This window comes from Pseudoliparis swirei, chromosome 6, assembly GCF_029220125.1.
Source record: "Pseudoliparis swirei isolate HS2019 ecotype Mariana Trench chromosome 6, NWPU_hadal_v1, whole genome shotgun sequence".
In the NCBI taxonomy this organism is placed as follows: domain Eukaryota; kingdom Metazoa; phylum Chordata; class Actinopteri; order Perciformes; family Liparidae; genus Pseudoliparis; species Pseudoliparis swirei.
Window position 1 is genome coordinate 18,059,227 of NC_079393.1, and position 18,705 is coordinate 18,077,931.

Genomic DNA, 18,705 nt, shown 5'->3' on the forward strand with positions numbered 1-18,705 from the left:
GAGACAGGCCCTTGATTCTACTCTGGCTGAACACAGATATGGGCAGCAGCTGTAGACCTTCAGCTGTTGTTGTTGTTGTTGTTTGACTTTGATAAAAGACGTAGGGGCGCCTCGCGCTTCCACCAGCTTGACCAGGCCCATTGTTGAAGGAGAGGGTATCAGACGGTGGAATGAGCATTAAGGGTCTCGCTCTGCTTCCTAACCGGGAGAAAAACCGGGCAGAACTAAAGCCATGGCAGGACTGGCATTGTGTGTGTGTCTCCACGGCCTTTTCATTCTTCTTTACAGACAACGTTTGCGTGTCAGTATCTCCATCATTGTGTGTATGTATTCTGTACTGTGTGCGTCTGTGTGGGTCTTTGGAGGGTTCAACCCACTGACTCCCCTGTGCTCTTCTCTTCTCTTAGCTCATTCTTATCGGAGCGTGGCCTTCCAGGATAAAGTGGGCCTGTCATGGGGGGGGGGGGGGGTTAGCTGCTGTTCACTGTACCTTTAAAAGATAAGCCTTGAGTAGGCTGTCCACGCTGGCCTAGCCTTTATTTTTTCACCATATTACTTTATGCAACAATATATTGTTTAATAGTGATCTAAAAGTCAGTTGTTGCCAGGTTTGATGTATCTTCAGTGATCCAAGTGATATAATTGTATGCACAATAAATCGAAGTAGAGCATACCTGGATTTATTGGACAACTCTTCCGTTTTCATCATCGTAATTAAGAAAGGTGTGAATTATTGTTGTCTGTGTGACTATGGTCTGCTCTGAGAACTAAATGAAAGACTCTCAACTGGAACTTCACTCACTGAAACGCTGTCTCCACTTGTCACCAAGAGGGTACATTCTTTGTTTGCTCATGCATGTGTGTGTGTGTGTCGGCCTGTGTCAGTCCTCAGGTGCACAGATTGTGATTTTCCCAGGTGAACAACACCATACGGAGCGCTCATGAAAGACCATTCTGGGCCATCAGCCATGTGTGTGTCTGGTTTGATTGTTACATTAAACCTGCTGCAGTGCTCGAGCTTTTACTTTCAATGCTATGAAAAAATGCAATACACATTATGTTGAGTATTTGGAAGTAACACAAAAAAGATTTAGATTTTACACAAACAGTAAAAACACGTCACATAATGCTCACAATTTTGGTTTCACTTCCGGTCTTACTGTAAAAGTGTTATAACGACAGCACGAACACAAAAAGCTGCACCGCTGTCAACCAGCTTGAATCTCATCTCTAAAGACGCCGGCCACCTGTGCACTTTGGGTCAAGCTCGGCGAGTGGCAGCTCGAGGAAGACTGATGGCCTACCTGCCACTCACCTGATCGATACAACTGACATCTGACAACTGACGGGCAGCTCGCACGCTCAACTTAAAGCAAGCAGCAATAACTGTGCATTCATCTACCGTGCATTCATCCTTCGGTTGAGCGGGATATTACAGGTCTATATAATTGTTTTTATCAATTAATAGTCCTTTGCTACACCCAAGTCATCATTTGTAAGCGTAACACATTTGTTTGGGTGGATTACTCAGTAGAACTACAGCGCTTTCTTATCAGTGTAGTCAAGAATGCAAGTGTATAATGAAAGGATTTACAACATGTTATTATTTTCCTGCTACGTCTGTAGACCTCCAAGGTCTTCTTGCCTCTGGACTCGTCATGAATGCATCTCCAGAGAAGATGTTTTCAAAGCATTTCCAGCTCAGTGTAAACACCATGTAACAATATCAAGAAATGACCAAGAAGAAAGCAAGTTTCATTGTGATGCATTGCCAATTTCAAAGATGCCTCCCTTCTCGACAAGTTGATGATCTCACAGCATTGGAAAGAATGAAACCCCCTCAAAGAAGCGTGTGTGTTTTGGAAAGTGTTTGGTATTATGCCCAGTGTCCAGTGTGAAAGCATCATTTGCTGATCCACTCAGACACATCCTCCTCCTCCTCATCAAGCAGGTCAGGTTGTCTCTGTACTATCTACTTCTTTAGTTGACCTTGTACTCGACTTCTAATGAATGCAGCTTATTTTAGAGGCCAGCTGTGAGGGAAAGAAAATGTGTTCTTTTACTTTGAATTTAGGGTTTTAATGCTTAAGGCTGCTCATCCACATAAGACATAATATTGTCCTCTATAGGACACACAGTAGATGCATATTAAAGCAGGGTATTTCATCGCACCACTGTGCTTACATCATTCTGTTCTCACGGATTTTAACGTTATATCGTATCCTTAAATCCTCCTTATGACAGGAATATTATGTTTCAGAGAAGAAGAAAAAATCCATTCATTTCACATGACACACACATTCTTTATTTTCTCATTCTTTATTTTCACATGTGAGTCTCCTGAACCTCCTAATGCTTTGTGAATGTCAGCCTGAGCTTTTCTTACACCTTCAATCCCAGCTGGTGATACTTCTGTGTTGTATGAAATCACTAAATACAGTTTTCCCTCAACAGTCAATCGTCTCCTATCGGCCCGCTGTCCCCCAGGCTGTCAGATGAGTCAGTGTCTCTATGACTCCTGCACGTCAGCCTGCCTGCTGTTCTGTCGATCTAGCTGCTGATTACAGTTTATAATGGTCTCATCCTGAAGAGGCTGGTTGAAGCCTGCTAATGCACACTGGCCTGAATAGGATTCCTAGTCTTATCGCTCAGCTCCATCACATCATGGCCTTTGTGTGTTATCTGTCTGTGCACATGCGTCAGGCGTATGCGAGTCTGTGTCCACTCTCAAGCCAGCCTCCTCCCCTTTCTAACTCACCTTTTGGCCCCAGAGAACAGTTGCCATGGTGATGGAGTTCCCCGTCATTTGGTGGGAGGGGATCTGAGTCAAAGCCTCTCGGCGATCCTGAACCCTCCCCATTCTTCCTTTTCCTCCATGAACATATACCCTTCACAACCACTAAAAGGGTTTAGAAAAATAATTGATGGTTCCACTGCTGTGCCTCAGCTGAAGCATGCAAGTTGTTACAAATAGAACAATGAATGGCACGTCTTTGAACAATGAATGACGCTTCTTTGTCTTTGCAGTTTCTATGGAGTCTGATTCTCTGTGAAACACAAGCAAGCGTGATATTCAGAGCCCATCGTGGTGCAGTGACCTCCGTGTGTCTGCCTGGCAAACGCACAGCGATGACAACACACGGTGAAGTCACTGCACATAAAACCCACAACATGTCATGCAGCCATGAGATGGAATCGATCTTGTCATCTGGGGTCGGCTGTAGCTCGGTGGGGAGAGCGGTCGTCCCGTAACCACAAGGTACCCGAGCCAGACACCGGACCCAGTTGCTTCCCGGGCGCTTCGCTGCAGCCAACTGCTCCTCCTAACTCAGGACGGGTCAAATGCAGAGAAGAATTTACCCGCGGGGATCAATAAAGGATATATTATTATTTATTATTCATCTGACTCTTGGCAATAAAGCAAAAGAGCATAAGCTTATAATGTCAAAACTATTTTTTTATTGAATTTGACTTCTGTGTCAAAACCCACCCCTTTTAGAGGTATAAGAAAGTAGATACGACAGAAATGTTTCTATACGCACATACACACTGAACTGGATCTGCATATGTTCACAGACATACAGGATGCCGACTCTATTCAAGGTCGTTCAAATGCTGCACCATACATACAAGATCAGAACCAAATATTTTCAATATTCCTAAATATTTATCTGTAAGACTCTTATGTCTGTCCCAGGCTAAAGGATTTCATCGTGATAGTAAAGCAGTAATCTGTTTATTTAATATTACGGGAAAGAAAGTAGCGGAATGACAGGTAGCCAGGAATTAAACCGTGAACTTGCTGCTGAAGACGTTTTGCAGCCTAGTGATATTCACCATTCGGCCTGACGGGTGGCCCAGTCTAACGTCTGGTTATTACAAGTACGTTCATTTATCAGCTGCCCTGCAGAACCTTTTCAACCCATCCTTGCTCTCTTGTATTTTATTGTCAACTTATCACAATAGCTGCTCGGTGAATGTATCAGGTAGTTGTCTTCCTTTCACCTGCCCTTCTACGTCCTGTCCTTGGCATCTATCCCTCCACTCTCGCCTCCTCCGGCCCACAGTAACGGTGACTGAGTGTTACGTGGGGGGGGGGGGGGGTTCTGATAGTGTCAAGCAATGGAGCGGCCATTTATTACAGGGCAGGCAAATAGAGTCCCCATGAAGCATGACAACCTCCCTTCCCCAAAGCGCCACTCAAACACACACAGGGGTATACAGCAGGAGTCTCACACAACTACACAGGCGGTCCTCCATGAAGCCATGAAGACATAAACAAGTCTTTAATGAATGAAAAAGTCTGGCCACATACACAGCCTGTCCAATGGTTCCTTCTATCTCTGTGCATGATAACGAGAACTGACAGATAGTACATGATGGGGCACAGCCTGGGACATGAATATTAATACCGGGATGCCAAAGGGATCTGGAAAAGTCCTGCAGTTAACATGCTTTGCTTCCCAGCGTGGCTCGGCAGGGCAGCTCTCAATCAATCAATCTTGTATGTCCCACGAGGGGAAAGGGTGTTGGCAGGGAGGAATTGTAACACAGAACAGAGGACACACTAAAGTAAAGGGTACATATCCTAAGATCTCAAGAGAGGGAGAGAGAGGGGGGGAGAGAGACAGCTAGAGGCTTATTTAGAGAACATAAAGTCTTTAAAGTTCTACAACCAGTGTCTCATTTTCTAAAATCCAATTGTGTTGAAAGCTCTTGCTCTTGTTTAAATTGCGGGCAGCCTGAAATGATGGAATGTGATAAAGTGTAACATTTGCTTCAAACACGTTGTAGCGACCGAATGAAACATCCAACGTTCTTTCATTGAGGACAATGGACCTGTAAAGACTTTGGTCCCACGTGCCGTGAGAACGTCAAGTGTCTCCAGGTTCCTCCCCTTGTGTTTGACAGTGTCTTAGCAAGACAAACGTGTGGTTTTCAGATGCCCCGTGTAGATAAATAAAAGATATAGCGACCTGCTTAGCATGACAAATGTGACCAAATCACAATGTTTCGAGACCGAAATGTAATAGCAGCTGTAAATTGGGTTAGAACACTGGATAGTTTCAGTTCTGTAATCCTAGTCAAGTGTGTTGCCACCATATCCACCACAGTCACTTTTATGAGTTTGTTTTTCACCCTGTAGATTCCTCTTTGCTTGTTGTGAAGTGAGTAAGTGCACCAAACAACCCACAAGTTGCTGTTTGTAGTTTCCCCTCCCCCGTGTTGTCCCCCCAGACGTCTCCACCATGTGGCATGGGTATAGTTAGCTCGCTCTTTCTGGACCAGGATGAAAGGATTTCTGGTATTTTGTTTGTATTGTCGTTCTTCCTCATCATCTAAATGCGGCCTGTGAATGTGTTTGAACTTTTTTTATTTTTCTGACGGTATGCTTGTGAATGTATGTGCCTGGGACTTTATGTTAATTGCACATGGATTCATCTGTTTGAGGGTGTTTGAAGCCAGAAGGCATGCCCCCCCCCACACACACACACCCCTCAACCCAATGCACGCCCTCCCACTGTTCTGAATGCCCGCCCACTACTAATGGATGATGTGTGTGTGTGTGTGTGTGTGTGTGAGTGTGTGTGAGTGTATGTGTGAGTGTATGTTTGAGTGTATATGTGAGTGTGTGTGTGTGTGTGTGTGTGTGAGTGTATGTTTGAGTGTATATGTGAGTATGTGTGTGTGTGAGTGTGTGTGTGAGTGTATGTTTGAGTGTATATGTGAGTATGTGTGTATGTGTGAGTGTGTGTGTGTGAGTGTATGTTTGAGTGTATATGTGAGTATGTGTGTGTGTATGTGTGAGTGTATGTATCAGTGTATGTTTGAGTGTATATGTGAGTATGTGTGTGTGTGTGTGTGTGTGTGTGTGTGTGTGTGTGTGAGTGTATGTTTGAGTGTATATGTGAGTATGTGTGTGTGTGTGTGTGTGTGTAAGTGTGTGTGTGAGTGTATATGTTTGAGTGTATATGTGTGTGTGTGTGTGAGTGAGTGTATGTGTATGTATGTGTGAGAGTGTATGTGTGTGTGTGTGAGTGTATGTATGTGTATCTATATGTGTGTGTGAGTGAGTGTATGTATGTGTGAGTGTATGTGTATGTATGATGTATATGTGTGTGTGTATGTGTGTGTGTGTGTGTATGTATATTGTGTGTAGTGTATGATTAGTATAATGTGTATGTAGTGTGTATGTGTGTGTGTATGTGTGTGTGTGTATATGTAGTAGTGTATGTGTATATGATTGATCTCTTCTCTTCTCATGTTGGACTTAATGTGCTGACAAGTCTGTCACAGTTTCCGCACCTCATCTTATAACGCTGTCGTTGTGGGCGTAACTGTGGCAACCAAGCTGCCAAATGAGGCAGAAGCCCCACATTTGTAATTAGCGTCAGACAAAGTGACTGTAATAACGGAAAGCACCTCTGTGACCAACCTCAATCAGCTGGAAACGGTGTACTCGACACGTATGCAAATCCTGTACTGCTTAAAGGATGATTACACCCCCCCCCACCACACACACACACACTTTGGACTCTTTTTAAAAATGTCACTTGAATGTGAAATAAGTCTTCAGTGCATCGGGAAAGTTCAGCACTCTCTATTCTCCCTCAGGAATGAACCAAAGTGGAGGGGTGGGGAGTATCCCCATTCCCTTTATTCAGAGATGTTGGGCACGTAAGATATGTGGAGTTACTCTACTCATTCATCTTTGGATGAGCATTGTCAGTGGCAAGTAGCCAATCAGGATAGAAGAATTTGCTCTAATAAAAAAAACGTGTATCTTAGCAACCCAAAGACATGTCTGCTGTTGATCTGCAGCATAGTTTGATTAAAGACAGACAAAGGAGTGTATCAGAGTCTGTTTTAATCAGCACTGCACGCTCAATAGGCTATGGTGCACTAACATGGGCTTTAACTTTGCTTCAGTAGCTACATACAAGCTCACAATGTGTGGGTGTGTCCCAATGTTCTGTCTCATCTTGTTCTGTAGGACCTCTCAATGGATTTATGTTTTTATTTCATTTCAAGTAAGACGTATTTTGATATTAAGGCTTATTGCTCCTGGACTGTTTAATGAAAAAGAAATTTAGAAGGTGGTGCGCACAGTATTACAACTCACAGATAAACACATGTAGGGTTGCACACAGTTGTGTTCTTAGACAGAATCATTTAGATTTTGGAATGTGAATAGTATCGTGATACATAAGAATTAGATGTTACTTAAATTGTGTGGCTCATCACCAAGGATGGGGTATTTACTGGAGCCAAACCATCTAAGAATCCTGAGGCTTGTTGTCCAGGTTTAGAAAGAAGAGGACAAAGATGTACAGTACAAGAGAGCAGCACGAGAAGGGATCCAGGCAAAAAGTGTACGTTCCTGCTCCTGAAGGGATACAGCAGGGGTCCCGTGTGACTGTGTCTCTAGATTGAAAGCTAGACAGGAGCAGTGTGTGTAGAGGTCAATGTTCTAAGTCTGTGGTAGAGGAGATGAGATGTGTGCACATGATACTCAAAAAGACACAATATACCCATTTCTCCACCTCTTCCCTTTGGATATATCTACATCTGTTTTTAGATCTGTCCTCTTTAAACCCCTCTCCTCTGTCCTCTGTGACCCTCCCTGACCCTGTAATTATCTCCTGTTGTACAGGGATGATAAGATTGATGCAGGCGGGAAAAATGCTAGAAAGAGAGTGGTAAAGGGAAAGAAAGAGAAAGATTGAAAATCCAGAGTTGATAAGCATTCCATTGAGGGCATAATCCAAGCTTACTGGAGCTGGTGTATATCCTCAAAGTAATAATGATGCCATTGACATGACAGTACATTATCAACAACAGGGGAGTAGAGCAGAAGAGCAGGTGCAGAGCGGAGGAGGAGGAGCAATGGAACGCACAAAGCCGAGGGGGTGGAAGAGGGGGAACCCAACGGCACAGGAGTGGTGAGGAGGAGGAGGAGGAGGGGAGGAAGCACTCTGATGTAATTAAAGTGGCTGAGTTGAGAGGCTGCACCTTGCCACCCTCTCCAAGCCTCCACATATGGCAGGTTTATGAGTTTATGAATAGAGGCTAGAAACACGGTTAGAGGTGCCAGTGTCACTAGGGGAGCTGCAGAGAAAGGTTATTTATGTGGAACATGAGTACATCTACGAGATGAAGCGCTACTCTCCAAAATGTTCCCGAGGGTGGTCCATGTTTATCCCTCAAGATGAAATCCCTGATGATGAAAGATGAAAGAAGCTGAATATTTAACCATATATCTATTACTTTTAGCTAACTAGCATTTTGACTGTTTACCCATTAGCTAATCTATTAACTCTAACACAATACAAACCATTACCACTATTCAAGCTTCATTAACTGATTATTCATTGCTTATAGCAAACTATTTCAACCAGTTACAGGGGTGCCCACTCCACACAGTGACCATGAGATCAATGCAGTTCACACTTTTCACAATCTGTCATGCCACACATCCAATTTATCATGCAGTGAAAAATAACATAGATAGATATAATCTAAAGTTGGATACATGGGCTACATGCATGTTACAGTTTATGTGCATTTTAATGTTTAATATAAATAACTTAAACCGTAAACATTCAGACAAGAACAGGCTTATTACCACTAACTGTGTTTCGAGATGTTATGATTGATGCATCACGTTTCAGAGGTCATCAGGATCAGCAGCTGTCACTCTACTTTCTCTGCATAGAGTTGGTTTTCTACCTCTTTCTTCACACGTTGGTGGTTAGTTGCTGCTCGTTGCTCACGAGAGGACACTGCGGGCTCTATTTTCATGAACCCAGCAGCACTTCCTCCCTGCCAAGTGCCAAGAAACTGTAGAATAATTAATCGAAATGGCTCGGTTGATGTGCACATAAACACACGGGTGTTCTGTGGTTATATTACAACAATCTGATGCCGGTTGCACGAAATATAACCAGCGACTCTGCCGTAAGTAATTGTGTCCTGGTCGTGATAGTATCTCTCCAGTTGGAGACTGCAGATGGAATGGACAGCCGCTGCCTTCATGCGGATGTAGAGTCACCAGAAAGGCCTTCAGTATGGTCCGACCAACTGTCACGACAAACACATGTCTTCTGCCATTAATGCCATAACCACAGGTTGCATTGTCGTGTCAAATAAAGTCATTAATGTTGCTGTTCCAACAATTAATGAAATTACAGATATTACCAGACTAATGTTAATTTTGATTATTCACGCAGCTATAACAGCATGTTTCATCTGAGGATCCATGTCATCAAATAGAAATTATGGGGAAATAATCATAAACCACCAGACAGAATTAAGCGATTTAGCATTCAGACACATTTGACTGAAATAAATTGACTTTGCTGATTGAAAATATTTTCCAGTTGCCAATTTAGGAGGATTGTTTAGCATCATTTGGCTATAATGTCTCGAATTATAGCCTGTCTAGTTTGTTAAGTGTGCAGATCATTGACTTTGCTTTTCATCTATAAATGCTTTCAAATTTGTCTGCTGAACATTTTGAATGAAATGCCCTAACATTTACCCCATCTATTTCAACCAGTTATCCATCAGGTTCAGCTAACCACTAGCTTGCCCGCTAGCTACGCCACCACAACTGCAAAATGACCCTGTTGGTTACCAAGAACCCCGGGCTGGGAAGTCCCTGATGTGTATTCCTGTTTCTTCATACAAGACTTGGATGAAATTGAATAAGCTAAAGGGACAGCTCCCATCTAGGATTGCCCTGGACAAAATACATTCTGAGTGGACTAAGATAGTATTTTATCAACGAATCGATAAGTTGATCTAATTGACGGATCTGTACAAAGATCATCCATAAAGAACCACACCAAAGTACCACTTTCAATCTTGGAAACTAGACATGTGCTCCTAAATTTCTTGGAAATAAATAATTCAGTATGAAAAAAGCTTTAAAAATGTCTAATCAAGCTGATAAATATTCGACGAAGAGGAGGCAGCCCGGCTTCCTTCACTTTACATCGGAGAAGTTACTCCTATGTATGCGTTCAACAGCGTCCAAGTAGCTTTGCTATTGGTGGACAGCACACATGGAGCCTACCTGCAGCTTACATGGCAGATTTGACAAGAAAAAGCAGAAAAGCCTCCAGTGAACTTTGATGTTTGACTTTGATCATAAAAGCTCCATCAAGTGAACGAGGCTCAGAGCCACAGAGCCACAGAGCCACAGAGCCACAGAGCTACAGAGCCACAGAGCTACAGAGCCACAGAGCCACAGAGCCACAGAGCTACAGAGCCACAGAGCCACAGAGCCACAGAGCCACAGAGCTACAGAGCCACAGAGCCACAGAGCCACAGAGCTACAGAGCCACAGAGCTACAGAGCCACAGAGCTACAGAGCCACAGAGCCACAGAGCTACAGAGCTACAGAGCCACAGAGCCACAGAGCTACAGAGCCACAGAGCCACAGAGCTACAGAGCTACAGAGCCACAGAGCCACAGAGCCACAGAGCTACAGAGCCACAGAGCCACAGAGCTACAGAGCCACAGAGCTACAGAGCCACAGAGCTACAGAGCCACAGAGCCACAGAGCTACAGAGCTACAGAGCCACAGAGCCACAGAGCTACAGAGCCACAGAGCCACAGAGCTACAGAGCTACAGAGCCACAGAGCTACAGAGCTACAGAGCCACAGAGCCACAGAGCCACAGAGCCTACAGCAGGTCAGAGCTAGAGCCACAGAGCAGTACAGAGCCAATTCAAAGCCTGTCAAAACATAATCAAAGTCAATCACAATCAATAATGAGAGACAGTCACATGCAAATGGTTATTCATTTTCATCTTAAAAAAGGGAAAGTATCCACATGTTTATTAAATAGAAATATTAAATCATAGGTAAGAGCGTGTGGCCGTTCCACTTTTTCTTTTTAAAAACAACATCTCTGCTATTTGGGACTTTGATGTGTGATTCCATACTTCAGAGAAATTACATTTCTGCCATCAAAGGACATGAAGTGTGCGTGTGTCCGTAAGGTACCGGTGTGTGAGTCTGACTCTTTTCTTTTGAATCTGAATTAGCGTTGCTGTCATGAGACCACACCCTCCCTGAATGGTGATTGATGACACCTTTCTTTTGCAACTCACAGCTGCAAAACAGCTCAAAAAAAATGGAAACACAACAATTTGGAGCTCAACACACCACACACACACACGCACACACACACACACACACGCACACACACAGGACCCCACCCGAAAAGACTACTTGAAAAGCTTCAGTCTCTTCTCTTTTCATCTGCCTTTGTGCCTTTTTTGCCCTCATAAGTTCAGAGAAGGCTGTGCGCTGCCATGTTGCAGCATTGTGAGTTCCCTTTGTGTGTGTGTGTGTCGCTCTGCTCCCAGAGGACGGCACCCAAACCTGACAGGCAGCATAGGGTGGCAGGGATGTGATCTCTTTATTTGTGCTTTTTTCCATAAGTAATTATGGAAATAATGAGTCTTTGTTTTGGCCTTTCTCCGCTGAGTGTCCAGTTCATAATTAATTGGTAGCGCGAACGACTAGCCAATTTTAAATCACAAGGGAGAGGTCGAGGGGGCTTGTTTTATTGGCTGGGGCAGCAGGCGGGTGGAGCTTCTGAATTAGATTAGATTTAATTAAGGCATCGGGCCCCTGACTACACACTGGTACATAAATAGGCTCTATGCCAGGCTGGTTGTTGTTGGAAATTCAACAGCATTTGTGCACACACACACACACACACACACACACACACACACGCACTGCTGAAGATTCCTTCAGGTCTTCAAGGTCAGTTAGACAGAGGAAACACGCAGCACGGTGTCTGGAAGTTGTGGAAGAATTCATCCTCTAATAATGGCCTGCTGCTTTGTCCAGAAACAGCTGTGATGAATATTTAGGGCGAGTATAAAAGGCAATTAAAGTAGTCCATGAATATGAGAAACGAGTTTACACTTAATCTTAATTCCTTCTCAGCATATTGGAGGTTGGTAAAGGGCGTTTTGCCGGTAGCGCTCGTCTTCTGGCCTCTTCACAGTTCGTTCTTACAGCCTCTGCACGACCACTGCGCTGAGCTTAAGCACCTGTGTGATGTTCGTAGCTGGCATGCCATCTGTGGACGCTCGTGCCACAGTGCCATGTGCAAGTGTAAAAACAACCCGACAGGGCATATATGCCTGACTATTTCTTGGAAAGACCTGGCGAAGAAATAGTGTGGTCCGTAACCCGGATGAAGCTGAACCCGTAACCTGTTCTTTTGAGGTATTTGTGAACAGATGAAACAAACACAGCCTGCCTGAATGTTTCCATGTGTCATGTTTATAGTGTGTAAGCGAAGCTCATCCGCCTGGCTGCTTCATATATACTGTTCACAGTTATAAGTCATGTTTCCACATTGTGCACATTGTGACCTTCATCAATGCATTTTTTTAATCCATATCACGAGATCTTACATAATGTTCTTGGAATCAGTCGGTGCAGATCCCTTTAGTCCGGATGTCTTTGTGCATCAGACCTATGACTCCCCGTCCCAGGGTCTCATTGCTGCACTGTGTGGAGCTTTGGACGTTTCATGTCCTTCTCCTTGCAGCTCTAGCTTGTACGTGCGGGGAGGATGTCTGCCTTGTGCTAAATGAAATATCCTCCGAGCGCCTGTAAATCGGTGTCAAGCTGGAGCTCCCAGTGGGCTTGCCCTGTTGCAGTTTCGGGGGATTTAATGCTTACAGATTGGCAGCATCTTCTTTTGGTCATTTCCTGGCAAGCCTTCTGCACAATATCCTCGACAGTCTGCATGATGGATCATGAACAGGGATATGAATCTTTGTATTTTAGGCGTTAAAGTCCACAGTCTGTGAAGCAGCAGCACAGAACCCTCACAGACAGAGGGCATCTAAAGTGCCCCAAAGGTGGTCTGAACTTTGTCTGAGGCACCTGGAGGTTTGATGTTTACGGAGCCGTTTAGGTAACAGTGTAACTTGAGCTGGAACAGCAGCTGTAAAATAATGTCGCTCATTCCTCGTTTGCACAGCCTTCCTGCAGCTGCGTAATAAATAGGATTTCATCCACTCGGCCTTGGTTTAACAGCACTGTCTGCGGCGATGCCATTCACATGAGCCTCAGCCCGAGTTTCTGATTGAATTCTCACTCTGTAACATCAGTGAACGGAAATGTCAAAGTGTTATTCCCTCATCCCATCTGGCAGACATAAAGTTCCCTAGATTCCCCATTTCCCCGACAAACGCGGTAATGTGTGACGGCCCTGATGCCTTCGCTCATCCTCCATGCTGAGCAACTCTCTTGCTGTGGGCAGTCTTGTCCTCACAAAGAATTGTTCAGCCTCTCTTTTCTTTCTCTTTCTTCAAGACAAAGAGTGAGGTCCCTGCGTGTGAACTGTGGGTTCAACACGCGCCTCAGCACAGGACCGCTGTGTGTTCCCTCGGAAGAGTCCGAAGCCTCCGTTGAATCACACACATGTCAGAATGAACCTGAATTCACTCCTTTATATTCATGCCAGTCTTCCTCACTCCTTCTCCATTCCTCAAACTCTTCAACTCCACCTCTCATCCTCCTGTATCCTCAACCACCTCGCCCCTCACATTGTTTCCCTCTGCATCCTTATTGCCTCCATTCCTCTCCTTGTCTCTCAAGCCACCTCTCATCCTCCCTCTTCCCTCCTACATCATGCGTCCTTACAATTGCTCTTCATCCCCTTCCCTTCCTCCCCCCACAGAAGCTCCGGGCCAGGACTTTGTGACACTGGACTACCGCCTGCGCTACTACCCCAGCATCACCTACGCCGTCATTGGCAGCGCAGTCATCTTCGTCCTGGTGGTGGCGCTGCTGGCCCTGGTACTGCACCACCAGAGGAAGCGGAGCGTCCTGCTGCCCAGAGGCGTGAGAGGAAGCTCGCATCACCACCACCACCACCAGCCGCTGCTGCTCTCCCGTCTGGTCATTTTGGACCGGGGCCACGTCCACGCCGGAGGTCCTGGTCTTTCCCCCGGCTCGCCCACCGCAGGGGGCCAGTACAGCTCAACTCCTCAAACCCTGCAGCTGCTGTCTGGGACCCTTTATCCCCCTGGACTCCCCATGGACTCACCTCCATCTTACTCACAAGCGGTTCTGGATGTCAGGTGGGATAAAAGAGGATGCTAAAAGCTTAATGAAAGTTTATACTCCGTTGACTGTATCCATAAAGCTTTTCACTTGAAGCCACAACTAAAATAGCATTAAAGCAGTGTTAGGGCATTACATGTTGTCTCTCTAGCAAAGTATTTTCTAAGTAAGTGTATAATAATAATAATATAAGTGTGTAATACAATATAATAAACTACTTGGATTTAATAGATAAACTTGTCATTTTTATTTACACCAGACAAATCAGTTTTTGGTGATTTTCAATCAGTAACCCTTTACGCAGCTCATTTACCCATTATATATGATGTATTGAATTATATTAAATAAATATTATACGGAGGATTGTTGCTATTTAAAATGTTGATAAATTACTCAAACAGAGAAATGTGGTGAACATTGATGAAGAGAATGAAATTATAACAAAAAGATTTTTAAAAGATCTTCGCTAAATGCTGGTCCCAGTCAAAAGTATTAAGTGTTCAGTCTGTTGACGTGACATTGTTCTTCTGTTTTCCCCTAGTCGGCCTCCCTGGTTTGATCTTCCTCCTCCTCCATACCTCTCAGATGGGGAGCTTCCATCAGAGGGCGAGCTGCCTCGATACGAGGGCCCACAAGACCCTTCGAGCTACCCTAGAGCACTTCCCTCGCTCCCCTCCACACCCAGAACTGTAGCCTCAGGCACGCAGCTGAGTTTGAGCTCCAGAGAGGAGTCGGACCAGCTTTAGCTTCTCTCTTGTTGGATTTTTTTTTTAAATCAGAGAGTGCAGGATTCAAGGATCAGGCTGCAGGGCCACAGGGCCAGGGCGGCCCCCAGCAAGCCCTGCTGAGGAGTCAACAAGGACTAAGCACCTGTGTACTAAACAGTGTCCTTACTGCCTGCACGGCTCCCTGAAGCCCTGGACTGAGACGAGCTCCTCCCACTACACTGATCTTGTATGTTGGCTCCGCCTGCTGGGCGCATGGAGGCATTACATTTAAATCAGTTACCGTTCGATACTTCACATTTCACGTCCAGTGTTTTCCACAGTGGGGTTTATAATGGACTTTTGTTGTGTTCAATCACAGGAAATAATAATAATAATAATAAATGTCTAAAATCTAGATAAATTCTATACTGTTGACGGCTAAATGTGATGATGTGCTGTACATATAAAATGTAGCAATGACATGTTGAAGCCTTATTCTTACTCAAGTTGATCCACTTTTTAGAGTAAGTCCAAATGAAGACGGTACAGTCGTGTTGTGTAATTACTTATAATTTCACAGAAATCGTGCAGCTCTTTAAACGAGAGCAGCTCAATAACAGGTTCTCAACTGTTTTAATCTGTTTTTCCGGTGTTGATGTGAACAGTGAGCTGTTAATATGGTGACAGTGAATAATAACATTGTGTAACTTCTTGAGTGGTACTTCAAACTAAACCCATATTATTCAGAAATATTTCTCGTCGAGCAGTGGAGTATTCTTTTTCGAAAATATAACATTTTTGTTTTCATTTGGTTAAATTTAAGCTAAAATGTGAAAAGGACCATTGAGATTTCTTGAGATTATATATAAATTCAAGCAAAAAATGTGAAACGGACCATTAAAATGTATTAAAACGATGTAGTGGAGTAGATGTGATACACCGAGTGAGTTGCATCGTCATTCCTCTGAGCAGAGAGCGCCCTCTCTTTTCTGGTACTAACTACTACATTTCTGTTTGAAGACCAATCAAGTTTTTATGGAGACACAAAAAAGAAATGTAAGTTATGAAAGTTATTTTGTTGATGCCTTATTGTCGGCCAGTTTGGTCTCATAATCACTGTGGATGTGATTTGTTTGTGGGCACAAAGAGAACCTCTAAAGACAACAACAGCCGGGTAAGATCACATGACAACATACATTTAAGAATTTCATCTCTTAGATCAGATTGTTCACATTTTGTTTGAGATTTTTTTTTATGTATATAACTGTCATGTTTGTAAAATCATCCTCAGTAGTATTAGATAAAGACATTCATATCTGAAGGATCTGTGTTTTTATGATATCATCGCCTTTTACTTTTGTTCTCATTCATTTCAAAGTGTTCAACACTGTAAATAGGAGTTAGGGCAAGTAAAGAAATCTATTTAAACGTAGATTGTAAAGTGAGGCGTGTGACATTTAGTTGTGCTTTGGATCCAGAGCCAGAAGTAATAATGCACAAGAAAACAATACAACCAAAGATAATCATTATTAACCTTAGCCCGAGGATATGACACTCCAAGGGAATGATTACGTATCAACAACTGTTTGTGCCTTTATTATAATAAAATGTACAACGTTGTCTTGAGTAAAATCAGAATTCATATTATTTGCTGTAGAACTGGAAAGCATTTCTCAGGACACAGTGTATGCCGGTCTGTCTCTTCTGTTGTTTGTGTCTCGGTTTTGTTTTCGGGAATGTTGAAGATCAAATTCCCTTTTTTCTGATTTGATATTGAGTTGGCTTTTTACAAACGTGTGTGCCCATCATGTTTTTGTTTTTTTCTTCTGATATTCTGTATATTGAAAGTAATATACAATTCTGACTCAACGTGTATGTATTTGTCTCCCTGGAGAACTCGTATTACATTTTATAAAGAACTTCATATGTTTATTGCAAAGTCTGAAGCTTTTCTGCCGGTCTGGGTAAACCTTATGTCACAGATCCCCAAATAGCCAGATCGTCAAAAAATAGTCATTAGAGTACTCGAATGAGTCGTATGACATCCCCCACCAATGTGTCCCTGTCCCCGGGCCTCTCGCTACATATTACGTACATTTTATTCCCTCATTGCGCCACCCTGTACTGTCGTACTGTCTCTGCTACCTGCATTCACCTGTGGGGCTGTAGTGCCAACAAGCGATGTCTAACAAAACTGAAAGTGTTTATCTGAATCAAAAAGTCTGGATCACATGGTCTTGTGTTTTTCTTGCGTCTTTGTTATCCTGAAAATGCTGGAGGAGCAGCTGAAGAACCACAGGGAGGTTCATCAGAAGCAGCTCCGCCTCCTCCGCCTCTCTCCATCCAAGCAGAAGAGGCTGGAGGAAGCCATTGTTAGGAAAGAAAAGTATTGCCTTGATACTTTGATTATGGTTTCAGTAATTATAGTGTGACATAAATGTGTCAAAACAAATGTCAAGAAAAAATATACTGTAGGTTATGTCTTAACAAAGTCTGCTATAACACATACATATCAGAAGCATAGTAGAGAATGGCCGAAAAATAAAATATATACTATGGCAGAAAAAAGTTATTTAAAAATAGTCATCGTATAGTATGCCTTAAATATGTCATAAAATGCCAAAAAAGGTCCGAGACATGTAAATGTAGTAGCCCAAAAAGCTAATATAGTCTGCCAGACAAAGATTCCGTAAACAATGTAATTTAAAATGTCATAGTATAGAGTAAAATAGGGAAATAAAGTCTGATCCTGTCATAAGAAAGTCATAGCCATAACAATGTCATGGTAGTAGATTAGATATTCCTTTATTAGTCCCGCAGTGGGGACATGTATTACAGGATTACAGCAGCAAACGGGTCAAGTGCACACAAGAGATCAAAAACAAGTAATGTCAATAATAAACGATAAAAATCAGTCATATAAAAAGTAAACAAATTTACAATAATTGAATATTAAATATAATATATACACACATAATAAATATAAGTGTTTAAGTAGTAGTTGTAGTAGTAGTAGTGGTTATTGTAGCAGTAGTAGTAGTAGTAGTAGTTGTTGTTGTTGTAGTAGTAGTAGTAGTTGTTGTAGTAGTAGTAGTAGTTGTAGTAGTATAGTAGTTGTATTTGATGTATAAGTTGCAGTAGCAATAGACACACATCCATGTGAATCTAATGCAAATTATGATGTCGTCCTTCTGTTGCAGTTTCTTCACGTTGTCCACGTCGTCCAACATCTTCTACTTTATGAACTCAGAGGTCATGTTGGGGTATGTCTGTATCTTTGCAGCCGACACAACACAGGTATGTATTGACAACTGTATTCTGTAATCACAACAGGCCTTGTGTAATGATGATGAAGGCCAGTTTGCAGTCTGATTGTCCATAGCTCAAACAGTCATGACGTACTAATACACATAACTGCATTTCCGTGGTCGCCATGTCTGGGTTGTCAACATTAAGTCTTGCATTATGACTTTATCGTCTCTGTGCCTTATAATATAACCATCCCTGTACCATTTAACAGTTTACATAGTGTTAAAGCTGTAAGGCTTACAAGCGTTAAAATGCACTTTATCACGTAACAAAAAGTGATTGCAGCTGCTGCTTTGAATGAAAACATAGAGAGGAAATATGCTCTCGCTTGAGCTGAAGCACTCCTGCAGCTCTACATGTCCACCAGTAGAGGTCCTCATGCCCCCACAATGGACAACGCTTAGCTCAGATCCAGTTTTCAAAAACAAAGTTCTTATTTTCTGTCCTGCTTTGGTTTAATCTAAAAAGTCAAATCTAGGTTCTGTCAAACCTTTGTTTGATCAAAATTATCAAGCTTTGAACAACGTTCAAGATTTCCATACATCTTATATTCATGGCAACTATCTTCATCTCTTATGAT

General features: G+C 43.0%; 1 protein-coding gene across 4 annotated transcripts in view; it reads left to right on the plus strand.

Annotated features, from left to right (window-relative positions):
• Positions 1-16,748, plus strand: part of ldlrad3 (low density lipoprotein receptor class A domain containing 3) — a 70,090-nt gene extending 53,342 nt beyond the window's left edge. For 3 of the 4 annotated variants that reach the window (XM_056416694.1, XM_056416695.1, XM_056416692.1), the window contains 3 exons: positions 2,455-2,499; positions 13,724-14,126; positions 14,651-16,748. In XM_056416694.1, the coding sequence (XP_056272669.1) occupies positions 2,455-2,499; positions 13,724-14,126; positions 14,651-14,855 (653 nt within the window). In that variant the 3' untranslated portion in view covers positions 14,856-16,748. The remainder of the gene's footprint in view (positions 1-2,454; positions 2,500-13,723; positions 14,127-14,650) is intronic. The other variant, XM_056416693.1, reaches the window with a different exon arrangement.
• Positions 16,749-18,705: the final 1,957 nt, after the last annotated feature.